The sequence below is a fragment of the Theropithecus gelada genome, chromosome 14 (genome assembly GCF_003255815.1).
Source record: "Theropithecus gelada isolate Dixy chromosome 14, Tgel_1.0, whole genome shotgun sequence".
Classification (NCBI taxonomy): domain Eukaryota; kingdom Metazoa; phylum Chordata; class Mammalia; order Primates; family Cercopithecidae; genus Theropithecus; species Theropithecus gelada.
The window spans coordinates 55,558,741-55,584,336 of NC_037682.1; the positions used below are offsets into that span (position 1 = coordinate 55,558,741).

Sequence of the window (25,596 nt, forward strand, 5' to 3'; positions counted from 1 at the left end):
AGCTTCCTCTTTCTGTGATAGATTTTTTGCTCTAGATTGTAAATTATGAGATATTACAGTTGGTACTGTATATCAAAATAGACCACATTTTTCAAAGTAATTTTCCTGTCAATCAGTGTGTTATGAAAACATGTTAGTCACAGTTTTTTCAGTTTGTCATTTGCCCTCATTATGGTTTTTATTTGGGTCTCTTGTAAGACATAAAGGTGAGACTCACTGGAGACCAGAACCACCTCAAACAGAACTGACCAGTGTGCTCTGCTTTGGCTTGGTACGGTGGTTGTCAGCTGGATTAGGAGTTGCATTGTTATGAACAGAGAGGGAGCGAAAAGCTGAAAGAAAAATAGCAAATTGGGAAGTGACCACAGAAACACAAGGATGAAAATATTCCATGGATAGAGGAAATGCAATAAGTTAAAAGGATTCGGATGTGGTAAAATGTGAAATAACTATTTGAACACCAGGAAAGAAAAGAGCCTAAAATGACAAAGATTATATTCATATGGAAAAATGGATTTGGGCTCATGAGTGTTCCTTATTTCTCCTGCTGTGGAGCTTTCAGTCCTAAGAAAAGTAAAGTAAGTGGGAACTGTAGTCCTCCAGGGAAAAGTTGAGGGAAGATTTAATTTTTTTTCATTATGGTTAGATTCTGACTTTAATTTAGTAAACAAAAAAATATTCTGGAAGACAGAAATGTAACATTCTATACTGTTTCTAATCTAAACATTGTCAAAGTAGAAATTTTCTTTTAATTTGTGGTTCTAACATATACTTCATCTGTATAGCAAATAACTTCTGCAAAGACAACTCAACCAATCTGAAATTAGAGCCATATCATTGATTTAAATAGAGTATTGGCATCCAAAGATTAAAATACAGTAATGGTTATACATTTTCTCATTAGTCTTTTCATAAGGGAAATGTAGAATTGAACATTAAAATCTTACTAATAAGATGGTGGTTATTGACTGTATACCTCTTGAAAAAAATAAGAGAAATTATAAATCAAGTAAACTTTTATTTTTGCCTATTTCAAACATTTTTAAAATAATTTCAAGTTTTATTTTAGATTTAGGGGCCACATGTACAGATTTGTTAGCTGGGCTTAGTGTGTGATGCTGAGATTTAGGGTACGATTGATGGCATCACCCAGGTACTGAGCAGAGTACCCAGTAGTCACTTTTCACCCCCTTTCCCCACTCCTTTCCTCCCCTGTCTAGTAGTCCTCAGTGTCTATTGTTGCCAGCTTTAATGAGTACCACTTTCTTAGCTTCTGGGGAAGACGTAATTTTAAGGAAATAGTGAAGAAGAATTCAGGGTCAGTATCTTGACCGGCAACAGGTGTTGTTTAATTTAGTGATTTGACTAGATGGACCTTTTTGGACACTGGATTATCAGTCAGTGCTTTGTCACATTCATTTGAAATTTGAGAACCAATTGGATACAAGCAGGGATACTTTTAAAAATGCCTTTTTTAATGTTATTCCATTATTTCTGAGTTTTAAGTTCTACATTTAGAATGTGATCTTTCTTTGAGGGAATATATACTTTTTTGAAAGAGAACAACATAAAGTTCAGAGGTTTCATATTAAAACAAAAAATCCATCTTTTATTAATTATGCTTATCTAAATTTTGGTAAATAGAAAATTCTTAAGTTCTGTTTTATCAATTGCTAGTGGTTCGTTATAAATTCTGGAAATAGATATAGTCTGCCTGTAATATTAAGGGAACAGTAATATTACTAACACATGCAGAAATCATTAGCCATAACGTTTCTTGTGCCTGTTAAAAGATGAATTTAGGCTGAGTGTGGTGGCTCATGCCTGTGATCCCAGCACTTTGGGAGGCCAAGGTGGGCGAATTGCTTGAGGTCAGGAGTTCAAGACCAGCCTGGCCAACATGGTGAAATCCTGTCTTTACTAAAAATACAAAAATTAGCCAGGCATGCTGGCACATGCCTATAATCCCAACCATTTGGGAGGCTGAGGCAGGAGAATTGCTTGAACCAGGAGGCAGAGGTTGCAGTGAGCCGAGATCACACCACTGCATCCAGCCTAGGTGACAGAGCAAGACTCTGTCTTGAAAAAAGAAAAAAAAATTACATGTGGTGATGGACACCTGTAGTCCTGCCTGTTCAGGAGACTGAGGTGGGAGGATTGCTTGAGCCCAGGAGTTCAGCCAAAGAGTTTGAGTTCTGCAGAAAGCTATGATTGAGCCACCGTACTCCAGCCTGGGCAACAGAGCAAGACCCTGTCTCAAAAAAAAAAAAAAAAAAAAAAGATGAATTTAATTTCAATTTTAAATTACTTAACACAGAAGTACTTTAATTGACTGTTACTTGTAGATTATTGGCTTCTTTACTAAGAAGCAATACTTTCAGATTTCTAAATACATCACACGTTAAATCATAATATCGGTTTAGCAAAAGTATAAAGAAATTATTTTTCTGGCAACTTGCATGCCAAGATCTGTTACTTGAATTTATTGACTGATCACTTTTTTTTTTGAGACAGTGTCTTGCTCTGTCGCCCAGGCTGGAGTGCAGTGGTGCAGTCTCGGCTCACTGTACTCCACCTCCCAGGTTCACGCCATTCTCCTGCCTCAGCCTCCCTAGTAGCTGGGACTACAGGCGCCCGCCACCACGCCCGGCTAATTTTTGTATTTTTAGTAGAGACGGGTTTTCACCGTGTTAGCCAGGGTGGTCTCGATCTCCTGACCTTGTGATCCACCCACCTCAGCCTCCCAAAGTGCTGGGATTACAGGAGTGATCCACCACGCCCAGCCGGACTGATCACATTTTTAGTTGTTTGTAACTATGCCCAATATAATAAATGTGTTTCCTGATTAGTATACTGAAACTTAAAAAAGAAATCTGGTAGAATTCTGTTAGAAGGAAAACTTGTGTTGTGTGCTGGTCTTTGCCACTTATGGTGGCTGTGTAGAAGTAATTACAGCATGATCATCTGAGAAATTTTTGTTGACCTATTATAATAATAATATTGAGTTCATATATAAATATACTGCTTTTCTTTCCATGCCCAGCTGATAATGCAGGACTTGGCCCACTTTGGCTTTCAGAATCTTCAGTGTCTGCATGAGAGCACATTTAGCTACATTGTGTCAGGCATGGGATTAAGCACTTTTACATACAATGATCTCTAATCCTCATGACAATGTAAGGCAAGTATCATTATCCCCATTTTAGTGGGGCTAATTGACTCAGAATCATATGACTCTTAAGTGATGAAATCCAGATTTTAAATTAGGAATTTTCATCTATTCATTTCCTAAGCCTGTATTCTTTCACTATAAGGCTGGATCATCTCCAATTGGAAAAAACAATGATGTTTGCAATAGTTGACTTTAGATGTTGTTCTTTTTGTTTGTTTGAGACAAGGTCTCACTCTGTTGCCCAGGCTGGAGTGCAGTGGCACAATCTCGGCTCACTGCAGCCTCGACCTCCTGGGCTCCAGCGATCCTCCAACCTCAGCCTCCTGAGTAGCTGGGACTACAGGCATATGCCACCATACCCAGCTAACTTTTTTTTTATTTTTTGGTAGAGACGGAGTTTTACCTTGTTGCCAAGGCTGATCTGGAACTCCTGGGCTCAAGGGATCCACTTGCCTCAGCCTAGGAGGTCGAGGCTTGAGCCCAGAAGGTTGAGGCTGCGTTGAGCCGAAGTCCTGCCACCACACTCCAGCCTGGGTGATAAAGTGAGACTCTGTCTCGAAAACAAAAACAAAAACACAGACTGTCCCTATCCTTTAAAACTGATGCTTCAAAAGTGAGCATCATGAAGTATTATTAAGAGATTGTATTGGCCGGGCGCGGTGGCTCAAGCCTGTAATCCCAGCACTTTGGGAGGCCGAGACGGGCGGATCACGAGGTCAGGAGATCGAGACCATCCTGGTTAATATGGTGAAACCCCGTCTCTACTAAAAAAGTACAAAAAACTAGCCGGGCGAGGTGGCAGGCGCCTGTAGTCCCAGCTACTCGGGAGGCTGAGGCAGGAGAATGGCGTGAACCCGGGAGGCGGAGCTTGTAGTGAGCTGAGATCCGGCCACTGCACTCCAGCCTGGGCGACAGAGCGAAACTCCGTCTCAAAAAAAAAAAAAAAAAAAAGAGATTGTATTACTAGGTAAGAGCCCTTCAAATATCTTCTACATTTCATGGGCCTTATTGGAAATTTTTTTCACAATCTAATTATATTTCATTTAATTTAATTTAATAAATTCTATTCCTTAAGTACTTATTAGTGCCAGGCATTTTCTAGATACATAATTCTCCTAATATCCTTCAGAAAAGGATACACAGACATGACAAGTAAGAATTTGTGACTATCCCAGTGGATTGTCATTAGATTGTCTGAGATTCATTCTAGTGCTAAGATTCTGAAGTCCGTGATAAAATCATCATTCATGAAGTAAACACTTCATAAAGTTAAAAAGCAGAACATGACAGTAAAGTTACTTTCATAGGTTATGCAGGAAATTGGGGGAAGGGAGGCAGGATGGTGTCAATGCAAGGAAAATAATCCACATGGTTCTATTTTTAACTAGTCAGTCTTTTTTTTTTTTTTTAATCACATTTCTAAAATTCCCTTTTGGTAAGCAAGAACCAACCATATAATTTGACTCTTTCCTTATTATTGGGTTGGAATTGAGACCTGGTGATTCCATTCAGATGTTTGTAAATACTTTATTGCACTGAAGTCTGGTATGTGTATCTAGGCCCTCTTTTCATTTCCCTTTGAAGCACCTCAAAAATGTACCTTCATTTTGCAGTCTCTTCTCACTACTCCTTTGTATTGCTTTTTAGTGAGATTTCAGGAATGTGAGTAGGATGAATTGTAACTGAGCTTAGCTGCTCTTTTAGCTTTCTGGAGCTTCCCAAATAATTAAGAAAGGCATTTGGTGACTTTGGGGGAATGGTTTAGGTGGAAGGAAGGAGAAGGGAAGGACTAAATCCACTAGAGACAAACCTTGTAAGCATTGGCAGGGTTTATACCACAGAGATTATTGGCAACACATCTATGCAGCTTCTTTCCATTTCCAATTGATAATGTAGGGATTGACCTACTTTTTTGGCTTTCAGAATCTTCAGTGTCTGCATGAGAACACATTTAACTACTTCCCTGCCCTATCCCTATGATTCTTTTTTTTTTTTTTCTTAAAGAGATAGGTCATGCCCTGTCACCCAGAAAGGAGTGCAGTGGCTTGATCATAGCTCATTACAACCTTGACCTCCTAGGTTCAAGCAATCCTCCTGCTTCAGCCTTCCTAGTAGCTGGGACTATAGGCACACACCACCATGCCTAGCTAACTTTTTGTAATTTTTTTGTAGAGACAGGGATTAAGGGGTGAGCCAGTGCCCCTGACCGCTATGACTCTTGATATGCACATATAAAGGGCCACTAACAAATGTTTTCACAAAGTGAGAACATTAAGATAGGCCAAGATAAAAAGACAGGCCAAGACAAGAACTTCATAAAACTTCTACTTCAGGGCATTAAGAAATCAGTTGGACGTGTTTTATTGTTTTACGTAGTACAGTTTTTCTAATTTGTTTTGCATCTGTGATAGTATAAAAATATTTTTTAGATATGTAATTTGACAATTTTTGTTTTGTTGTTTCTTGCTTTTTATTTTAGAGATGGTGTCTCACTTTGTTGCCCAGGCTGAAGTACAGTGGCTATTCACGGGCACAAACATAGTGCACTACAGCCTCAAACTTCTGGCCTCAAGCGATCCTGCCACCTCATGCTGCCAAGTAGCTGGGACTACAGACACTTACCACCATACTTGGCTTTATCTGACAGTTTTAGTAAAAGTTAAAGGAAATATTAAAGAACCTAGAATTCTTTGTAAAATAATATGAGATTTCTGGGCTGGGTGCGGTGGCTCACGCCTGTAATCCCAACACTTTGGGAGGCCAAGGCGGGCATATCGTGAGGTCAGGAGTTCGAGACCAGCCTTGCCAACATGGTGAAACACCGTCTCTTACTAAAGATACAAAAACTTAGCCGGGCATGGTGGCATGTGCCTGTAATCCCAGCTGCTTGGGAGGCTGAGGCAGGAGAATCGCTTGAACCTGGGAGGCAGAGGTTTCAATGAGCCAAGATCATGCCATTGTGCTCCAGCCTGCGCAACAAGGTGAGACTTTGTCTCAAAAAAAAGAGTAATAATAATAATACAAAATTTCTAATTGTGCCTTATGGATATTTCGTTGCCCAGCATTGAACCAAATAGGTGTTAGAAGTCCTAATGGGAGAAGAAAACTCATACAGGAAATAACTAGTGTAAATCAAATAAAATCTACACCCTTTACATTTCTGCAAAATGTTAATTTCACTACCAGGCAAATGCAATCTACACTGATAATATTTATACTGTTTGCCAACTGTGAATAAAGGAATTTTTAAATTATAGGATGGAAGTAAAATATTGTGATTACCTTTAGAGAGTCAAGACATGACATAAATGACTTATATAGATTATGATGATGAAATGAAGCCCTACCCCAAAGCGTGGGCTTCAAATTGAACCCCCTGTCCCGTCCTATCTGATTTCTTTGTTCACTTATAAGTCAGGTTTATCATGATCTAATTTTTATATACAGTAAAATGTATACTTTTTAATCTACAGTTATGGGTTTTGACAAATGCATGAAGTCATACAACCACTAGCACCACAATAAGACATAGAGTATTTCTATCATCCCCCAAAGTTCCCTAATTCTCCTTTATAGTCACATCTTCCCATCACCTCAAACACTTGGCAACCACTGATCTATTTTTTTGTCTCTGTAGTTTTGCCTTTTCCATAATGTCATTATGTAGTTTTTTGAGTTTAGCTTCATTCACTTAGCACAATGTATTTCAGATTCAGTCATGTTGCTTCATACAATTATTTATTCCTTTTTCTGAGTGGTAATCCACTTTATGGATGGACTAAAGTTTTATTTACCTGTTGACCAACTGAAAGACAATTTTAGCAGTAATGAATAGAACCACCCCAAACATTTGCATAAGTTTTTGTGTGAATATAAGTTTTCATTTCTACCTACCTAGGAGTGGGATGCTGGAATATATGGTAATATAATATTTAACTGTATAGGAAACTGCCCAACTGTTTCCTCAAGTGTCTATATTATTTTGCATTCTCACCAGCAGTATATTAGCATTTCATTTGCGCCACATCTTCTTTACTCACACTTGGTATTGTCAGTTGGTTTCTTTTTTTTTTAGTCAGAGTTTCACTGTTGTTGCCCAGGCAATGGCGTGATCTTGACTCACCACTACCTCTGCTTCCCAGGTTCAAGCGATTCTCCTGCCTCAGCCTCCCAAGTAGCTGGGATTACAGGGATGCACCACCACACCTGGCTAATTTTATATTTTTAGTAGCGGCGGGGATTTCTCCATGGTGGTCAGGCTGGTCTCGAACTCCCATGATCCACCCGCCGCGGCCTCCCAAAGTGCTGGGATTACAGGCATGAGCCACTGCGCCCGGCTGGTTTCCTTCTTTTCTTTTCTTTTCTTTTTTTTTTTTTTTTTTGGTGGTTGGGGAGGGGGGTCTTGTTTTAGCCTTTCCAACAGTTATGTGGCGGTATCTCATTGTGATTCTACTTTGTATTTTAGCAGGTAAGTGAGAGTGTAGGACTCTTAGCTGGTCACTGTATGTTGCCTTCGTACTTGTGACAAGAGTATTTGTCTTAAAATAAGAAATCTCCATCTGGAGTCATGAATTAGAGCATTGGTTCTCAACAGGAGCAACCCTCCCATCCTACTTCATGAAATTCGTCTGGAGACATTTTTGGTGGTCACAGTTGGAGGGACTGTGCTACTGTCATCTAGTGGATAAAGGCCAAAGATACTTCTAAACATCTTACAATATACAAGACACCCACTCTTTATCCCAAATAATTATCAAGCCCAAATGTCAATTAGTGCATAGGTTGAGAAACCCTGAATTAGGGCAACCAGCACATCAGATATTAAAGTCATCCACCAAATGTATTTGTATTAAGGATAAGACATTCAGGCCAGGTGTGGTGGCTCACGCCTGTAATCCCAGCACTTTGGGAGGCTGAGGCGGGCGGATCACGAGGTCAGGCAATCGAGACCATCCTGTGAATGGTGAAACCCCGTCTCTACTAAAAATACAAAAAATTAGTGGGCACCTGTAGTCCCAGCTACTTGAGAGGCTGAGGCGGGAGAATGCCGTGAACCTGGGAGGCGGAGCTTGCAGTGAGCCGAGACCGCCTCACTGCACTCCAGCCTGGGCGACAGACCGAGACTCCGCCTCAAAAAAAAAAAAAAAAGGATAAGACATTCAGTTGAATGTCTCAGTCATCTCACAAGGATGTGATCCTTGAAAGTCCTATGAAGTTGGAAAATTGAGGATGAGTCATTCCATCAGTGTCATATACACTACCAGGCAACTCTAAAGAGTCCAGTTACATTTTGACAATGTTTAACAATTTACTCCAGTGATAGTATTGCCATCAACTGTATTAGAAAAAAATTTGTGTAACTTGCTATCCCACATAGCTCTAAGTATAATTGGTGCACATTAAATAATTTCAAATACTTGAATTAATCTGGGAAGCTTGGTAAGCTCTAACAATATCATATTGATTTGTCATTCAGTGCTGAGACCAATGAGTAGGAAAAATTTTCTTTTTCCCATGGTGGCTGTTGCCTACTTTGAATTTCCATTGGGATTTGGGGCTTTTGTTGTGCCTTGCTTTGCTTTTATTTGAAATTAGTTTCAAGCCTTGTATTCTGTAACCCCTAGGCACATTCTCACTTAGTCTACCAAAGCTGGGAGGTTTGGGGGAGTGTTGCAGACTAGATGATGTGTGTATATGTCATTTTTTCATGTCTGAAAAAAATCATTGTACCTCAAATTACTAAAGTATCCTCTTAAAGCAGGATTATAAAGATGATTCCTTGAAAATCATCATCCAAATTCAAAATTTAAAAGACAGTGCATTCTGCCAAACTTTTTTCAGTAGTTTATTTTGGTTACTTTGGAAATAAATGTTGCCAGATTCACTGTAAGTGTTTGGTTGTCTGGCCCTTGTTTATTACTTTATATTTGCATTTCTCTGGGATCAGAGATGAAAATTTGGCTGCTGCTTTGTACTGTCAGAAAATAATGGATTTCCTTATTTCAACAAGGAGATTCAACACAAAATTGGGCTGTAGCTTTTAATGAGCTTGGTGACCTTCAAGGGACCAGTCCAAACACATTTTGTGTTACAAGTAAGAGCAGATGTTTTTAAGTATATGCAGAATACAATGAGCCCTACCCTAAACCTCCTCTCATTGCTGTTGTCTTCTCAAGAGTCATTTTGTGACCAAATTAGGTTCGAGGTGGCAAATGTGGTCCTTTACATTTATCATGCTGCCCGTTAGAGGGCAGTAGTATACAGACTCAGGAGCCAGAAAACCAAATACTATTAGATTCTGGGGCATGAGTCTTTTTCGAATCTTCTAAACACAGCTAAATATGTCATAATTTAACAAAGTTAACCCCTAATCTGCATTTTGGTGTAAAATATCTATACAACTACAGATATTCAACTTTAAACTTTGTTTTTTTTTTTTTTTTTTTTTTTTTTTTTTTTTTTTTTTTTTTTTTTGAGACGGAGTCTCGCGCTATGTCACCCAGGCTGGAGTGCAGTGGCGCGATCTCGGCTCACTGCAAGCTCCGCCTCCCAGGTTCACACCATTCTCCTGCCTCAGCCTCCGAGTAGCTGGGACTACAGGCGCCCGCCACCACGCCCGGCTAGTTTTTTGTATTTTTAGTAGAGACGGGGTTTCACCATGTTAGCCAGGATGGTCTCGATCTCCTGACCTCGTGATCCACCCGCCTCGGCCTCCCAAAGTGCTGGGATTACAGGCTTGAGCCACCGCGCCCGGCCTTAAACTTTGTTTTAACATGATCTTTTAAATGCTTATAATTCTAAATTGTGTATGGATTTGGTTTACAATATTTCTAATTGCTTCTGGGAAGACTGTTAATAACTTATAACAACATCTTTTTTACATAAATGTTTTGTATTTAAAACTTATTGGAGGGCTGGGCGTGGTGGCTCATTTCTGTAATCCCAGCACTTTGGGAGGCCGAGGCGGGCGGATCACAAGGTCAGGAGTTCGAGACCAGCCTGACCGACATAGTGAAACCCCATCTCTACTAAAAATACAAAAGAGTTAGCCGGGCGTGGTGGTGCACACCTGTAATTCCAGCTACTTGGGAGGCTGAGGCAGAAGAATCACTTGAACCCAGGAGGCAGAGGTTGCAGTGAGCAGAGATCACACCACTGCACCCCAGCCTGAACAACAAAGTGAAACTCTGTCTCAAAAACAAACAAAAAACATATCAGATACTACTACTATAATTACTCAAATATAAGTAGTTGGTAATATGATGGAAATCTTGGAAGAAAGAGATGGCTTTAGTTACAGAAGCATGGTACCATGCCATAGAATATGCAGAGAATAAGAGAATCAATACTTTTAAAATGAATGTAGCCAAAATTTTTGGAAAACAGACTTTAGATTCATTCTGGGATGGGGTGTGTGTGTGTGTGTGTGTGTGTGTGTGTGTGTGTGTTCTAACAGCTTTACTGTAACAGCTCATTCAATACTCATAAGAACCTTATGAAGTAGGTACTATATTATTATCTTCCTTACAGATATGAAAACTAAAACACAGGGGTAAGTGAATTGACACTGCACCAGGTCACAGTACTAGTAAGTGGCCAAGCTAGGGTTTGAAACCAGGCGTTCTGAAATCAGAGATTATGAACTAAAAATACTTTGTTAAACTACCTCTCTCATTGAATTATCTAACCTTTCCCCCTGAATTGTCATGCCACCTATCATATTTTCTCACATAGTCCTGTTTTGGGACTCTCTGTTCTATTCCATTCATCCTTTTAACTCTTCACTAATAACAGTTGTTGTACTGTGTTAATTATTAAAGGTTTATATAAGTTTTGATACCTGGAAATCTTAACTCTCCCACTTAACTCTTCTTCAGAATTTCCTTGACTATTTTTGGTCTTTATATGTCCCTATAAAGTTTAGGATGAACTTACCAAATTACAGGACCAACTCTTTAAAGATTTTGACTAAAAGTGATATGTGCATCCTTCTTTTTCTTTTTTTTTTTTTTTTTTTCTTTTTTTGAGATAAGGTCTCACTCTGTCACCCAGGCTATAGTGTGGTGGTGCAATCACAGCTCACCACAGCCTCCATCTCCCAGGCTTGAACTATCCTCCTCCCTCAGTCCCCTGAGTAGCTGGGATTACGGGCAGGCACCACCATGGCTGGCTAATTTTTTATTTTTTGTAGAAATGGGATCTCACTATGTTGCCCAGGCTGGTCTTGAACTCCTGGACTAAAGTGATTTGCCCACTTCGAACTCCCAAAGTGCTGAAATTACATAAGCATGAGACACTGTGCCTGGCCAGTGCATCCTGCTTTTTCTAAACCACCGCAAGTCATTTTTGGAAAAGACAAGACAGATAATGTAGTGATGGAGAAAAATATACATATATATAAAAAACTAGAAAAAATACTGGTGTTACTAAGATTATTTCTACTTTTATTTTTCTATGTTTTAAATTTTATTATAATATTTACTTCATAGGAAATATATTTAGAGTTTTAATTTTATTATAAAGAAAGTATAAATAGAAACCAAAGTAATGAATATACTTTTGCAGTGAGCCGAGATCGCGCCACTGCACTCCAGCCTGGGTGACACAGCGCGAGACTCCGTCTCAAAAAAAATAAATAAATAAATAATTCAGACCTCAAGATCCACATGAATTACCTGACCCGCCTGAAAAAAAGGTATCTACCCAATATATTTTAGAGAATTGGTATTTATTATTTTTGAGAAGACAGTATGTGGGTAAGAGTCATGCCTAAAGAACAGAGAACAAAAATACTACTTTTTGAAAAGGGCAGTTTTAGACACTACAGGCCAGTGACTGTTAAATGTTGACTTGGTGTTAAATCCAGACAGAATTCTAAAACAGTTTTTCAACACTTGATTCAGAAAGAGTGATTACTAAGAGTTGGACTAAGGATTTACTTACTTATTTTTCCCTGTCTTTGCTAGATATGGGGGAGAAATACAGAGCATGTATGAGGGCTACTTTGGCAAGAACAGATTTTAAATCTGATTTCACCTTCTGAGGAGCCTTATATAAGATAAGCTTAAGTATATAACTTAGGCAAAGTTGTTTGTCCTGCATCACATAATAAGGAGTAGAGCAAGAACTGGAACCCATGTGTTTTGACACTTAAAGCAGTGGGAGGAAGCAGTGTGTTTCTGGTATATTGCTGAGACATACTAACTATATCATCTGCCTCAGCCCAACGTTTTCTTTATCCAGGTCTGGGCCATATAACCAAAAAGAATTGTGGGGAGCAGCCCTCAAAGGTGATGGCAGTTGGCCATTTTAACTATCAAGAGGATGTATGGGATAGTATTGAGTTTAATCTACGCATCAATAACATAGGTTCAGTGGGAATAAGGAATTTTCTGGCTGCAAAGGGTAAGTGTTAGAATTGGTCAAGAATAGTTGTAAAGCAGCCTTCCCTAGAGAACTTTATAAAAGAATGGATTCCATTCTACCTGGAGTGTTTGAGATCTAATCCTGCTTAACTAGATGACTAAAAAGATCATGCCAACCCCAAGAGTCTATAAAAGTATTAGCTGACACATTTAATTCAATTCTTGCAATTCTTATGTGTGTTAAACATTGTGTCCCGCTCATTAAGATGCAGTAGGAAGAGATTTAGAGTGCCTGCTATGTGCCAGGCAGTTTCTAGATGCAGTAGGTATACATCTACCCTCATAGAGCTTTATTTTCTGGAGAGAAGGATAGACAATAAACAAGTTAAATAAAATGTAAAGTATGTGAGACAGTGATAAGTGATATAGAGAAAAATATAACAGGGATAGGGAGTGTGTTGGGGGAGAGAGTATAATTTTAGATAAGGTGATCAGGAAAGGTGGCTTTTGAGCTAAGAAATGCAAGAAAGGAAGGAGGATGCTGTACAGATTCATGGAGCACAGTCATTCCAGGCAGAGAGAACAGTTAAGTGCAAAGGCTTTGAGGCAGGAACAAGAAGTTCTGTGTGTCTAGAGCAGAAAAAATGAAAGAAATCATGGCAGGACACATCACATAGAAAGGCCAGATCTTGTCGGGCTTTGTAAGTTGTTTTAAGAACCTTGGGTTTGGCCGGGCGCGGTGGCTCAAGCCTGTAATCCCAGCACTTTGGGATGCCGAGACAGGTGGATCACAAGGTCAGGAGATCGAGACCATCCTGGCTAACCCGGTGAAATCCCGTCTCTACTAAAAAATACAAAAAACTAGCCGGGCGAGGTGGCGGGCGCCTGTAATCTCAGCTACTCGGGAGGCTGAGGCAGGAGAATGGCGTAAACCCGGGAAGCGGAGCTTGCAGTGACCTGAGATCTGGCCACTGCACTCTAGCCTGGGCGACAGAGCGAGACTCCGTCTCAAAAAAAAAAAAAAGAAAAAAAGAACCTTGGGTTTTATTGTGAGTGAGATGACGAGCCATTGGAATGAATAGAATGGTTATGTGATGAATTGACATACTCTTAACTAGATCACGTAGTCTGCAATGTTGAATGAAGGAGTACAGGTGGAAGCAGGGGAACTAGGAGACTGTTGTAGTGCTGTAACATGAGGTGTTGACTTGAACCAAAGTGTTGTGAAACTGGCCAAGTTGTAAACATTTTAAAGGTAAAGTCCGCAAGATCTGCAGAGGAACGGATAATTGGGTGTTAGAGAATGGCATTAAAGATAACTCTAAGCTTTTTGCCTAAGTGATTGGAAAAAATAAATGTGCCATATACTGATGTGAGGAAGACTGAACAAAGCAGGGATAGAGGTGGGTGAAGAGTAAGAGCTCCATTCTGGACAACATAGGTTTAGAATTTTTTTAAAAATCCAACTGAAAATATTGTATAGAGAGTTAAACATGTGGGTATGGGGTTTAGGAGAAAGCTTGTTTAAAGAAAAAAACTTGCGAATTGTTGGTGTTTTTATGGTAAAGATAGGAGACTGGAAGTGATCACCAAGGAAGGAGTGTTAACAGAAAAAAAGACCCAAGGACTGAGCCCTGAGGTATTCACATTGTTAAAGAGAGTAGGGAGATGAGAAATAGACAAAGATGTAGCAAGAAGACCTAGAAACCAAGTAAAGAAAGTGTTCGTGGAAGAGGAAGACAGATGTCCAGCTGTATCAGATGCTGCTGATAGAGCATGTAAGAAGAAGTAAGATTTTGGTACTTCATGTTTTATGGCGTATGTATGAATGTATGTATAACCACCCAGCTCGTGTCTCTGTAAGCTCCCACTCCCTTCCTGACGATCTGCCATTGTTATTTTAACTTGGAATAATTTTACCTATGTCTGATACTACAGGAGAATCCAAACCCTCATATGGCATTCCAGAAAGTTCCGCGGCCAACAGAAGGATCCCACTTGCGAGTTCATATTCTTCCTTTCCCAAAGATTAATGAAGCCCGGGTTCAGGAATTAATACAGGAAAACCTTGCTAAGAACCAGAATGCACCTCCTGCCACAAGAGTAGAAAAGAAATGTGTTGTGCCAGCTGGTCCACCTGTTGGTATGTATTTGTCTGTCTGTTTTAAGAGTAAACTTTTTATAAAGATATAAGACCCAAAAAGGAAAAGTGTACAATTTGATGAATTTTCACAAAGTGAACAAACTCCTGTAGCTAAAATCAGAGCATTATCAATACTTAGAAACCCTGTTTCATTCACTGCCTCCCAAAAAGGGTAATCATAACCCAACCACTGCCACTATAGAATCTTTTCTTTTTTTAATAACAGCTTTATTGAGATATAAGTTACATACCGTAAATTCACCAATGTAAAATGTATAGTTCCTTGATTTTTAGTATATTTACACACTCATTCAACCATTATCACTATTTAATTTGAGCATATATAGAGAGAGAGAGATAGAGATTCACTCTTGTTGCCCAGGCTGGAGTGCAATGATGTGATCTTGGCTCACCGCAACCTCTGCCTCCTGGGTTCAAGCAATTCTCCTGTCTCAGCCTCCTGAGTAGCTGGGATTACAGGCATACGCCCCCTCACCCAGCTAATTTTGTATTTTTAGTAGAGACAGGGTTTCTCCATGTTGGTCAGGCTGGTCTCGAACTCCTGATCTCAGGTGATCTGCCCACCTTGGCCTCCCAAAGTGCTGGGATTACAGGCGTGAGCCACTGCACCTGGTGAGAATATTTTTATAACCTAAATAGAAACCTCACATCTATTAGCAGTCACTCCCCATTTCCTTCCCAAACCATCTTCTCCTCAGCATTATACTGTAATCTACTTTCTATTTTCATAGCTTTACCTATTCCGGACATTTTATATAAATAGAATTATACAATATGTAATCTTTTATAACTGGCTTCTTTCATTTAGCATAATATTTCAAAGGTACATCTATGTTGTAGCATGTGTCAGTATTTTGTTTCTTTTTTGTTGTTGTTGTTGTTTTGAGATGGAGTGTCGCTCTGTCGCCCAGGCTGGAGTGCGGTGGCGCCGTCTTGGCTCACTGCAAGCTCTGCCTTCCAGGTTCACGCCATTCTGCTGCCTCAGCCTCCTGAGTAGTTGGGACTACAGGCACCTGTCACCACGCCTGGCTATTTTTTTTGGATTTTTAGTAGAGACGGAGTTTCACCGTGTTAACCAGGATGGTCTCGATCTCCTGACCTCGTGATCCGCCCACTTCGGCCTCCCAAAGTGCTGGGATTACAGACATGAGCCACTGCACCTGGCCTCGTTTCTTTTTAAATGTCTGAATAATACTCCATTGTTTGGATATATATCACATTGGTTATTTATCCATCAGTTGATGGATATTTGAGTTGGTTCTACATTTTGGCTATTATGAATAATGCTGCTGTGAACATTTATGTGCAAGATTTTGTGTAGATATGTTTTCAGTTCTCTTGGATGTATACTTAGGATTGGAATTGCTGGGTCATATGGTAATTCTATGTTTAATGTTTTGAGGAGCTGCCAAACCATTTTCCAAAGCGGTTGTACCATTTTAGATTTCTGTCAGCAGTGTATAAGGGTTATAATTTCAGCCACTGATACTGAACATTTTTTCATGTACTATTGGCCATTTCACTGTCTCTGTGCCCATTTTGAAATTGGGCTATTTGCCTTTTTATTACTGAGTTGTAAGCATACTCTGTATATTCTACAGATAAGTCCCCTACCAGATATATTATTTGCAAATTTTTCCCCAATCTGTGAGTTGTCTTCCTTTACTAATTTTTATCCCTTTTTTCAGCTATTGAGGAAGATATATTAAAATCTCCCATTATAATAGCAGAATTCCCTATTTCTCAGTTTTTCCTGTTTTTCTTGATATATTTTGAAGTTGGTTAATTAGGTGCATGTATAAAATGTGAATTAGTTGGATTCTCCAAAGGAAAAAAATTCCAGATAGTAAACATATTTATTATAAGAAAATATGTTTTCTGGCTGGGAGTGATGGCTCGCGCCTGTAATCCCAGCACTTTGGGAAGCTAAGGTGCGCGGATCACTTGAGGTCAGGAGTTCAAGATCAGCCTGGCCAATATGGTGAAACTCCATCTCTACTAAAAATGCAAAAAATAGCCAGGCGTGGTGGTATGCACCTATAGTCCCAGCTACTTGGGAGGCTAAGGTGGGAGGAGAATCACTTGAACCCGGGAGGCAGAGGTTACAGTGAGCCAAGATCGTGCCACTGCACTCCAGCCTTGGTGACAGAGCAAGATTCTGTCTTACAAAAAAAAAAAAAAAAAAAGAAAATATGTTTCCTAATAACTCAGCCTAAAGAAAATTTAAAATACTGCTAAAGATATTTTAGAATTAAAAGTTTATAAACATAAAGATGTTGCTCTCTCAATGAAGTATGTGTTATTGAGATTGTAAGTTTTCTATTCTAATATGGATAGATTTTCAGTTTATGCCACCAACCTATGTGTGTGGGAAGCACCAGAGCCCACAATTATGAATGAGCATTTCAGAGAGAAAAGTCATGCGAAATAATCAGTTTAACCAGAAAATTAATGTTACATGATTAAAAATTATTTGAAGAAACTGGTAAAATTCAAGTAAGGGCTATAGTCTCATTCATTGTATTGTGCCAGTTGTTTTCCTGATTCTAATAAAACATAATTATGAAAGATGTCACCATAGAGGGAAGCTGGGTGACGAGTACAAAGATCTTCTTTGTATTATGTTTGCACCTTATTGTAAGCATATAATTATTTTTATAAAAATGTTTAAGGCTGGGTGCGGTGGCTCATGCCTGTAATCCCAGCACTTTGGGAGGCCAAGGTGGGCGTATCACCTGAGGTCGTGAGTTCAAGACTAGCCTGAGCAATATGGAGAAACCCCGTCTCTACTAAAAATACAAAATTAGCCGGGTGTGGTGGTGCATGCCTGTAATCCCAGCTACTTAGTAGGCTGAGGAAGGAGAATTGCTTGAACCTGGGAAGCAGCCAAGATCGCGCCATTACACTCCAGCTTGGGCAACAAGAGCAAAACTCTGTCTCAAAAAAAAAAAAGTTTAAAACATTTGAAGAATATAGGTTTGGTATTGATGAGATGAAAGGAATACTAATGAGTAAAATATAATAGTCTTTCTTCTTAGGTATGGGAGAAAGTAAAGGGATTGGGCCTTTAGAATCCAAAGAGTAGCCTTAAAGTATAAGTAGTCTTTTTGGCTTGAGAACCATTGATACTGTTCTCACTTATAAATGGGAGCTAAATAATGTGTACACATGGACATTAAGTGTGGAATAATAAGACACTGGAGACTCAGAAGGCTGGGAAGGTGGGAAGGGGTTGAGGGATGAGAAATTACTTAATGGCTACAATATACATTATTCTGGTTGATGGCTACACTAAAAGTCCAGACCACCACTATGCAGTACGTCCATGTGACAAGGCTGCACTTGTACCCCTTAAATTTATACAAAAAAAAGAATTATTGATACTACCTCATTTAAACAAATGACATAGTATAGTTCTTTGTGAAAGTATAAATTTTGTATAAATACTACTTTGATTTATATCCTTCTAATATTATTTTAATAAGTTAAATTTATTTAGGTAACCAGCTTCGTAGCCTAGGTAATACATTAGAATTTTCTAACCCTATGGTAAAAGGTGAAAGGTGCTAAGTTTACATGACTAAAAAGTGACTTTCCTAAGCCAGTATAGCAGTTCATTGATCATGATTATTTCTCTTTTTTTGCACTACTTCTTTCCTTCAAGTCACCTCTACTCAAATGTGTAATATCTAATATTTTGTGGAATGTAGTTTTTCTTTAGTAATATCTTAGAAATATTAACAATATTACTAGTTACAAAGTTTCAAATAGATGTTTGCCCTTGTTTAATATAACTTTACTTTGCAATGTGAATTAGTTCGCATAAAAGTTAAGTGTCTCATTAGAATCTATCCTGTGAAATTATTAATCGACTAGCCTGATACTTCAGCACTGCAACATGTAATCAAAATAATGATGTGGAATATTTTCAATGCTCTGTAATAAGAGAAAAAATAAAGTGTAGGTCATATCAATAGTTTTTGTTTGTTTGTTTTCTAATAAGAAATGTGGTCTCACTCTGTCACCCAGCTGCAGTATAGTAGTGCTGTCCTAGCTCACTGCAGCCTTGGACTCCTGGGCTCAAGTGATCTTCCCACCTCAGCCTCCCGAGTCACTGGGATTACAGTGCAAGGCACCATGCCTGGCTAATTTTTGTATTTTTTGTAGAGAAGGGGCTTGCTATGTTGCCCAGGCTTGTCTCAAACCTCTGGGCTCAAGGGATCATCCCACCTCAGCCTCCCAAATTGCTGGAATTATGGGCATGAGCCTCCACACTCAACCTACAGTCTTAAAGTAATAGTCTCTTTGCTTTTGTAATTACCAAAGGAGTTTAATTTATTTGTGCTTTCTTTATATTCTTTTACTAGTTTCGATAATGGACAAGGTGACGACAGTTTTCAACAGTGCACAGAGACTAGAAGTTGTCAGAAACTGCATCTCATTCATATTTGAAAATAAAATTTTGGAAACTGAAAAGGTAATGAAATATCATCTTTCCCAAGTAAGCGTTTATCATTTCCCTTTCAGATTTACGTGCTGAAGTTACCAGCTTTCTCTTCTTTTCTTCAACGGAGTCTTCCTCTGTTGCCCGAGCTGGAGTACAGTGGTACAATCTCGGCTCACTGCAAGCTCCGCCTCCCGGGTTCATGCCATTCTCCTGCCTCAGCCTCCCCAGCAGCTGGGACTACTACAGGCACCCCCCACCACGCCTGGCTAATTTTTTTGTATTTTTAGTAGAGACGGGATTTTACCATGTTAGCCAGGACAGTCTCGATCTCCTGACCTCATGATCCGCCCGCCTCAACCTCCCAAAGTGCTGGGATTACAGGCGTGAGCCACCGCGCACGGCCAGCTTCTCTTCTTTAATTCTGTCCCTTTTCCTAATAAAGTCTCCTCTCATTGTTTGGATCATTTTAAATGAATAGTGTCTAAGATATAAAGCTGTTGGGCCAAGCTTAATTATATGACCAGCAGAAAAATATTCATAGTAATTTTTTCTCTCAAACTTTTAAACATTGTTCACTAAACACTATTTTGGCATATTACTTAGAAACTTAACATTTTATTTATTTTAGTTTTTATTTTTGGAGACAGAGTCTTGCTGTGTCACCCAGGCTGGAGTACAGTAGCGTGATCTTGGCTCACTGCAGCCTCTACCTCCCGGATTCAAGTGATTCTCCTGCTTCAGCCTCCTGAGTAACTGGGACTACAGGCATGCACCACTGCACCTGGCTCATTTTTGTATTTTTAGTAGAGATGGGGTTTCATCATGTTGGCCAGACTGGTCTCGAACTCCTGGCCTCAAGTGATCCAGCCACCTCAGCCTCCCAAAGTGCTGGAATTGCATGTATGAGCCAACATGCTTGGCCAAAACTTAACATTTTAATATAATTTTATGTATTGCAAAGAATCTAGTTAGAATATGTAATGGATTATAAGAACTGTAGTATTCAACTTAAACGTGCCTCCTTAGAGCATGTTTTCTTGCCTTGTTCAGTGAAACATGCTGAACATAATATAACCCTTTCTTACTGACTCATTGTCATAGTTCTGAATATCTATTTTCAGGGACTGGTAAAGCTTATAGAAATGTTTACCTTTACCCTAACTGACCCAGTGCCCTTTACATTTTGTGCTTTTTGGTTTCTGTGTTTTCTTATAGTTGGAGTCTTTCACTTCTCTTGCTTTCAACTTCCACATCCTATTTCTTATGCCTGCCTTTAGTGATATCATGCCCTTCTACTTCCTTCTTATTTTCTCCTTTGTTCTGATTTTTTAGCTAAATAAGCTTATTATTATTATATGTGAAGTAAATTAACTAAATCTTACATGGTGAACTGAAGGAGGCATCTTTATGGATGTTCTTGTTGTAAAGTGAAAAGAGTTTTAATGCATACACCTAGAGATAATCTATTTTTGCAACTCAGAGTCCTTTTTCTTTCCTTTTTATGATATTTAAATGAAAAGAGATTGTAGAACTTTACAGTCATAAATTAAAGCTGAATAGTGATTAAGCAGCCAACCAGTTTAAAAGTATGAAATCACTTGTATTTCTTATTGTTTTATTTTTTCTTTCTGTTCTTGCCATGGAAAATTGACTAGTTATAGAAAGAAGATGTCTTACATATCTGTGGTTTTGACTCATAATCTGAAGCAACAGTCAATTTGGTAACCAAAGTTTTATTAAGTTGAAGAAAAAAAAGTGAAATTAAATGTTTTTCAATTTATCACATAATTCTCTTATATTTCTTGCTGGTTTACGTATAAAAATAACTACAAATCTATTTTATCATTGGTCTTACTAATAAATCACCTCTTCCCTAGGAGTTTAATTTTATTAATAACTGTGTTAAATAAATTACAGGGTGCATTTGAATTTTCAAGATGATTGTTTGAAAGTTATTGTTTCCCCCAGTGGTACCATTTGGTCATTTGTACCTCTCTTGTCCTCAGACCCTTCCTGCTGCACTCAGAGCCCTTAAAGGAAAGGCAGCAAGACAGTGTCTCACTGATGAGTTGGGTTTGCATGTCCAGCAAAACCGGGCAATATTAGACCATCAACAGTTTGACTACATAATAAGGATGATGAATTGTACTCTACAGGTAATTTGTAGTTCTTTCAGATTATTCCTCTCATTTGAGAATACTTTTCATTTTTCCAGAATATTTTGTAATTACCAGTATATCAGTTCTTGAACCTACCACAGCTAATAGGATGAAGCGTCAGTATCTATATCATTTCTGTCAAATACTTTGTATTACTTGGCATAAATATTAAGAGTTTTTTGTTCTTTCTTTGTTTTCTCTCTGAAAATGCTAGATTATTTTACTAGTTTTGTAATATAAGCAAGTTCTTTGAAAATGAGAAGTCGTCTTTTTTTTTTTTTTTTTTTTTTTTTTTTTTTTGAGACGGAGTCTCGCTCTGTAGCCCAGGCTGGAGTGCAGTGGCCGGATCTCAGCTCACTGCAAGCTCCGCCTCCCGGGTTCACGCCATTCTCCGGCCTCAGCCTCCCGAGTAGCTGGGACTACAGGCGCCTGCCACCTCGCCCGGCTAGTTTTTGTATTTTTAGTAGAGATGGGGTTTCACCGTGTTAGCCAGGATGGTCTCGATCTCCTGACCTCGTGATCCGCCCATCTCGGCCTCCCAAAGTGCTGGGATTACAGGCTTGAGCCACCGCGCCCGGCCGAGAAGTCGTCTTTAAAGCATTCAGTTGTATATTCATGTCTGTAGTCACATCAGCCCTTTTCAGTCAGTTTTCAGTTGTACTGTTCAGGCAGAGGACAATGAATGGTAGATAATCCAAATGATAAATGAACTACTCAATTAAGTATTTAAGTACTTTGTTTGTAAAGCACAATAACAAAATTTCCACTTGGCTTCAAAATATGTATATGATCTTTCAGAAACAAACTTCCCACAAAACAGTGAAGACAATTTAGGAGAAGCTAATCTTGTTTCCTTATCCTGCCTCCCTTGTTAGATAGTCTTTAACATTGGCATTCTGCCGAGAGGTAATGTAAAGTTCCTCTCTCAAACATTTTGCCCAAGATGGAAATGTAATTAAATATTAAAACTGTGGGGTCATCTGTGGGACTCCAGAAAAAGTAAATAAATGCATGTTAAATATTGGTACATTGGAAAGCAAGAATTATAGGATATAATTAATCAAATTTATGAATGAAACAAGGCCTAAATAAATGAGATTTATAAATATGCATGGACTGGAAGACTCAATATGTTAAAGATGTCAATTCTCCCCAAAACAATCTACAGAGACAATGCAGTTCCTAGCAGAACCTTAAATAGAAGAATAAAAGCCTTAAAACTACCAACATACTCCTAAAGAAAAACAACGAAGTGTAGCAGTTTACCTTGTCAGGTATCAAAAATTTAGTTTAAGATTATATTACTTGGCCAGGCGCAGTGGCTCACGCCTGTAATCCCAGCACTTTGGGAGGCCAAGGTGGGCGGACCACAAGGTCAGGAGTTTGAGACCAACCTGGCCAGCATGGTGAGACCCTGTCTCTACTAAAAATACAAAAATTAGCCAGGCGTGGTGGTGGGTGCCTGTAATCCCAGCTACTCCGGAGCCTGAAGCAGGAGAATCGCTTGAAACCGGAAGGCGGAGGTTGCAGTAAGCTGAGATCGCGCCACTGCACTCCAGCCTGGGTGAAAGAGCGAAACTCCGTCTCAAAAAAAAATAGTATATTAATATTATATTATTTAAGATAGTGTAGAATTGGCACACTCATAAACAAATTGACCGACAGAATAAAATAGAAAGCCCAGAAACAAATGCACACATATATGGAAACATTATTTATGACAAAACTGGCACCGGCAGTGAAAAGATGAGCAGTTTAATTAATAGTGCTGGGACATGTACACATAATATACCATTGATACAAAAAATGCATACATACCTCCTACCACACACAAGAATCATTTCCACATGTATTAAAGACTTAAATATGGAGAGCCAAAAAAAAGCTAATCTATAAGGCTTAAGAGTTTTCAAACATAATACAGGAAATATCCTTATGACTTTGGGATAGGGAAAGATTTGTTAAACTAGTCACGACTAGTGCCAGTGTTAAAAGAAAAGATTGATAAATTTTACTACGTTAAAATTAAGAACTTCTGTTCATTAAAAGATAACATAAAGAGAGTGAAAACACAAACCTCAGAGTGAGAGGTTAGTGCTCAGATTACAAGAACTATAAGTCAGGCATAGTGGTGTGCGTCTATAGTCCCAGCTACTCAGGCAGCTGAGATAGGAGGATCATGTGAGCCCAGGAGTTAGGCTGCAGTACACTATAATTGCATCTGTGAATTGCCACTGAACTCAAGCTTAGATAACTTATCAAGACCCCATCTCTTTAAAAAAGAAAGAAACCCTACAAATCAATATTTTTTCAAAAAGACAACCTAATTCAAAAATGAGCAAAAGATTTAAGTGTCTTAATTAAAAGGATACAAAGGTAGAGCTGAGAATGGGAGAAGAGCAGAGTTTCTGAGCAGCACAGCGGCCTCCCCTCCTCTCTCCTCACCCCACTCTCGCAGCCTACCTTTACCTACCTGCCTGCTCAGTGCCCAAAACACCTTCCACCATGACCACCTCAGCAAGCTCCCCCTTAAACAGAGGCATCAAGCAGGTGTACATGTCCCTGCCTCAGTGTGAGAAAGTCCAGGCCATGTATATCTGAGTCGATGGTACTGAAGCAAGACTGTGCTGCAAGTCCCAGACCCTGGACAGTGAGCCCAAGAGTGTGGAAGAGTTACTTGAGTAGAATTTTGATGGCTGTAGTACTTTGAAGGTTCTAACAGTGACATGTATCTCATGCCTGTTGCCATGTTTTGGGAGCCCTTCCGCAAGGACCTCCACAAGCTGGTATTCTGTGAAGTTTTCAAGTGCAATTGAAAGCCTGCAGAGACCAATTTGAGGCACAACTATAAATGGATAATGGACATGGTGAGCAACCAGCACCCGTGGTTTGGCATGGAGCAGGAATATAACCTCATGGGGACAGATGGGCACCCCTTTGGTTGACCTTCCAGTGGACTCCCTGAGCCCCAGGGTCCGTATTACTGTGGTATGGGAGCAAAGTCTATGGCAAGGATATTGTGGAGGCTCATTACCAGACCTGCTTGTATGCTGGAGTCAAGATTGCAGAGACTAATGCTGAGGTCATGCCTGCCCAGTGAGAATTCCACATTGGACGCTGTGAAGGAATCAGCATGGAAGATCATTTCTGGGTGACCTGTTTCATCTTGCATCGTGTATGTGAAGACTTCAGAGTGATAGCAACCTTTGATCCTAAGCCCATTCCTGGGACTGGAATGGCTCAGACTGCCATACCAACTTTAGCACCAAGGCCATGCGGGAGGAGAATGGTCTGAAGTACACTGAGGAGGCCATCAAGAAACTAAGCAAGTGACAGCCGTACCACGTCTGCATTTTTGCCCGGCCTGGCACCTAATTGGATTCCATGAAACTTCCAACATCAGTGACTTTTCTGCTCTTATAGCCCATCATAGTGCCAGCATACACATTCCCCAGACTGTTGGCCAGGAGAAGAAGGGTTACTTTGAAGATCACTGCCTTTCTGCCAAATGCGACCCATTTTCGGTGACAGAAGCCCTCATCTGCCTGTGTCTTCTCAAACCGGAGTTGAGCCCTTCCAGTACAAAAACTAAGTGGACTAGACCTCCAGCTGTCAAGCCCCTCCTAGTTCTTCCTCTCATTCCAACTCTTCCCCTCTCTCAATTGTCCTAATTGTAACTCAAAGGATGGAATACCAAGGTCTTTTTTTTTAATTCCTTGTGCCCAGTCAATCTTGCTTTATTTGTTTGGCTGGGATAGAGGGGTCACATAATTAATTTCTTCACATCTTTACCCTCCTTTTTTTCCCTATCACTGACGGTTTTTAGTACATTAGTGGGGAGGTGGGTGGTGAAACATAACCACTGCTTCCATTTAATGGGGTGTGCCTGTTCAGTAAGCGTAGCTATGGGAACAGAGTGCATGTTTGCAGGATGGGGACTTTTTCTTTGAAGTACCTGAGAGGGGAAGACCTGACTTAACTCTGGTTAGGTTAGGACTTCCCTTTGTGGTGGAAATGTTTCTTAAGAGGCTATAACCAACTTTCTATTAAAATTAGGGATTAAGAGAGAAGGTAGGGATTGGGGATCAGGGAGGAGAATGGCCTTGGTCTCTTGCTTGTGTGGAACTAGCCTGGCTTGGGGTGAAATGCCCTCAGAACACAAAGCTCAGTATAAACTGATGGATATCCCTACCTTAAAAAAAGAAAAGGTTCTTTTTGCTTGGTCCTCTATTTATTACACAAAACAGAGCAGTATTTTTATATTTAAATGTAAAAACAAGGGTGGGGTG

The 25,596-nt window shown here is 39.5% G+C and overlaps 1 protein-coding gene and 1 pseudogene across 1 annotated transcript in view; both read left to right on the forward strand.

Annotated features, from left to right (window-relative positions):
• Nucleotides 1-25,596, forward strand: part of SBF2 (SET binding factor 2) — a 523,750-nt gene that overhangs the window by 307,360 nt on the left and 190,794 nt on the right. The window contains exons 14-16 of the mRNA XM_025356625.1: nt 14,476-14,680; nt 19,069-19,178; nt 21,155-21,304. Of these exons, the coding sequence (XP_025212410.1) occupies nt 14,476-14,680; nt 19,069-19,178; nt 21,155-21,304 (465 nt within the window). The remainder of the gene's footprint in view (nt 1-14,475; nt 14,681-19,068; nt 19,179-21,154; nt 21,305-25,596) is intronic.
• On the forward strand, nt 23,813-24,899 carry LOC112606327 (annotated as a pseudogene).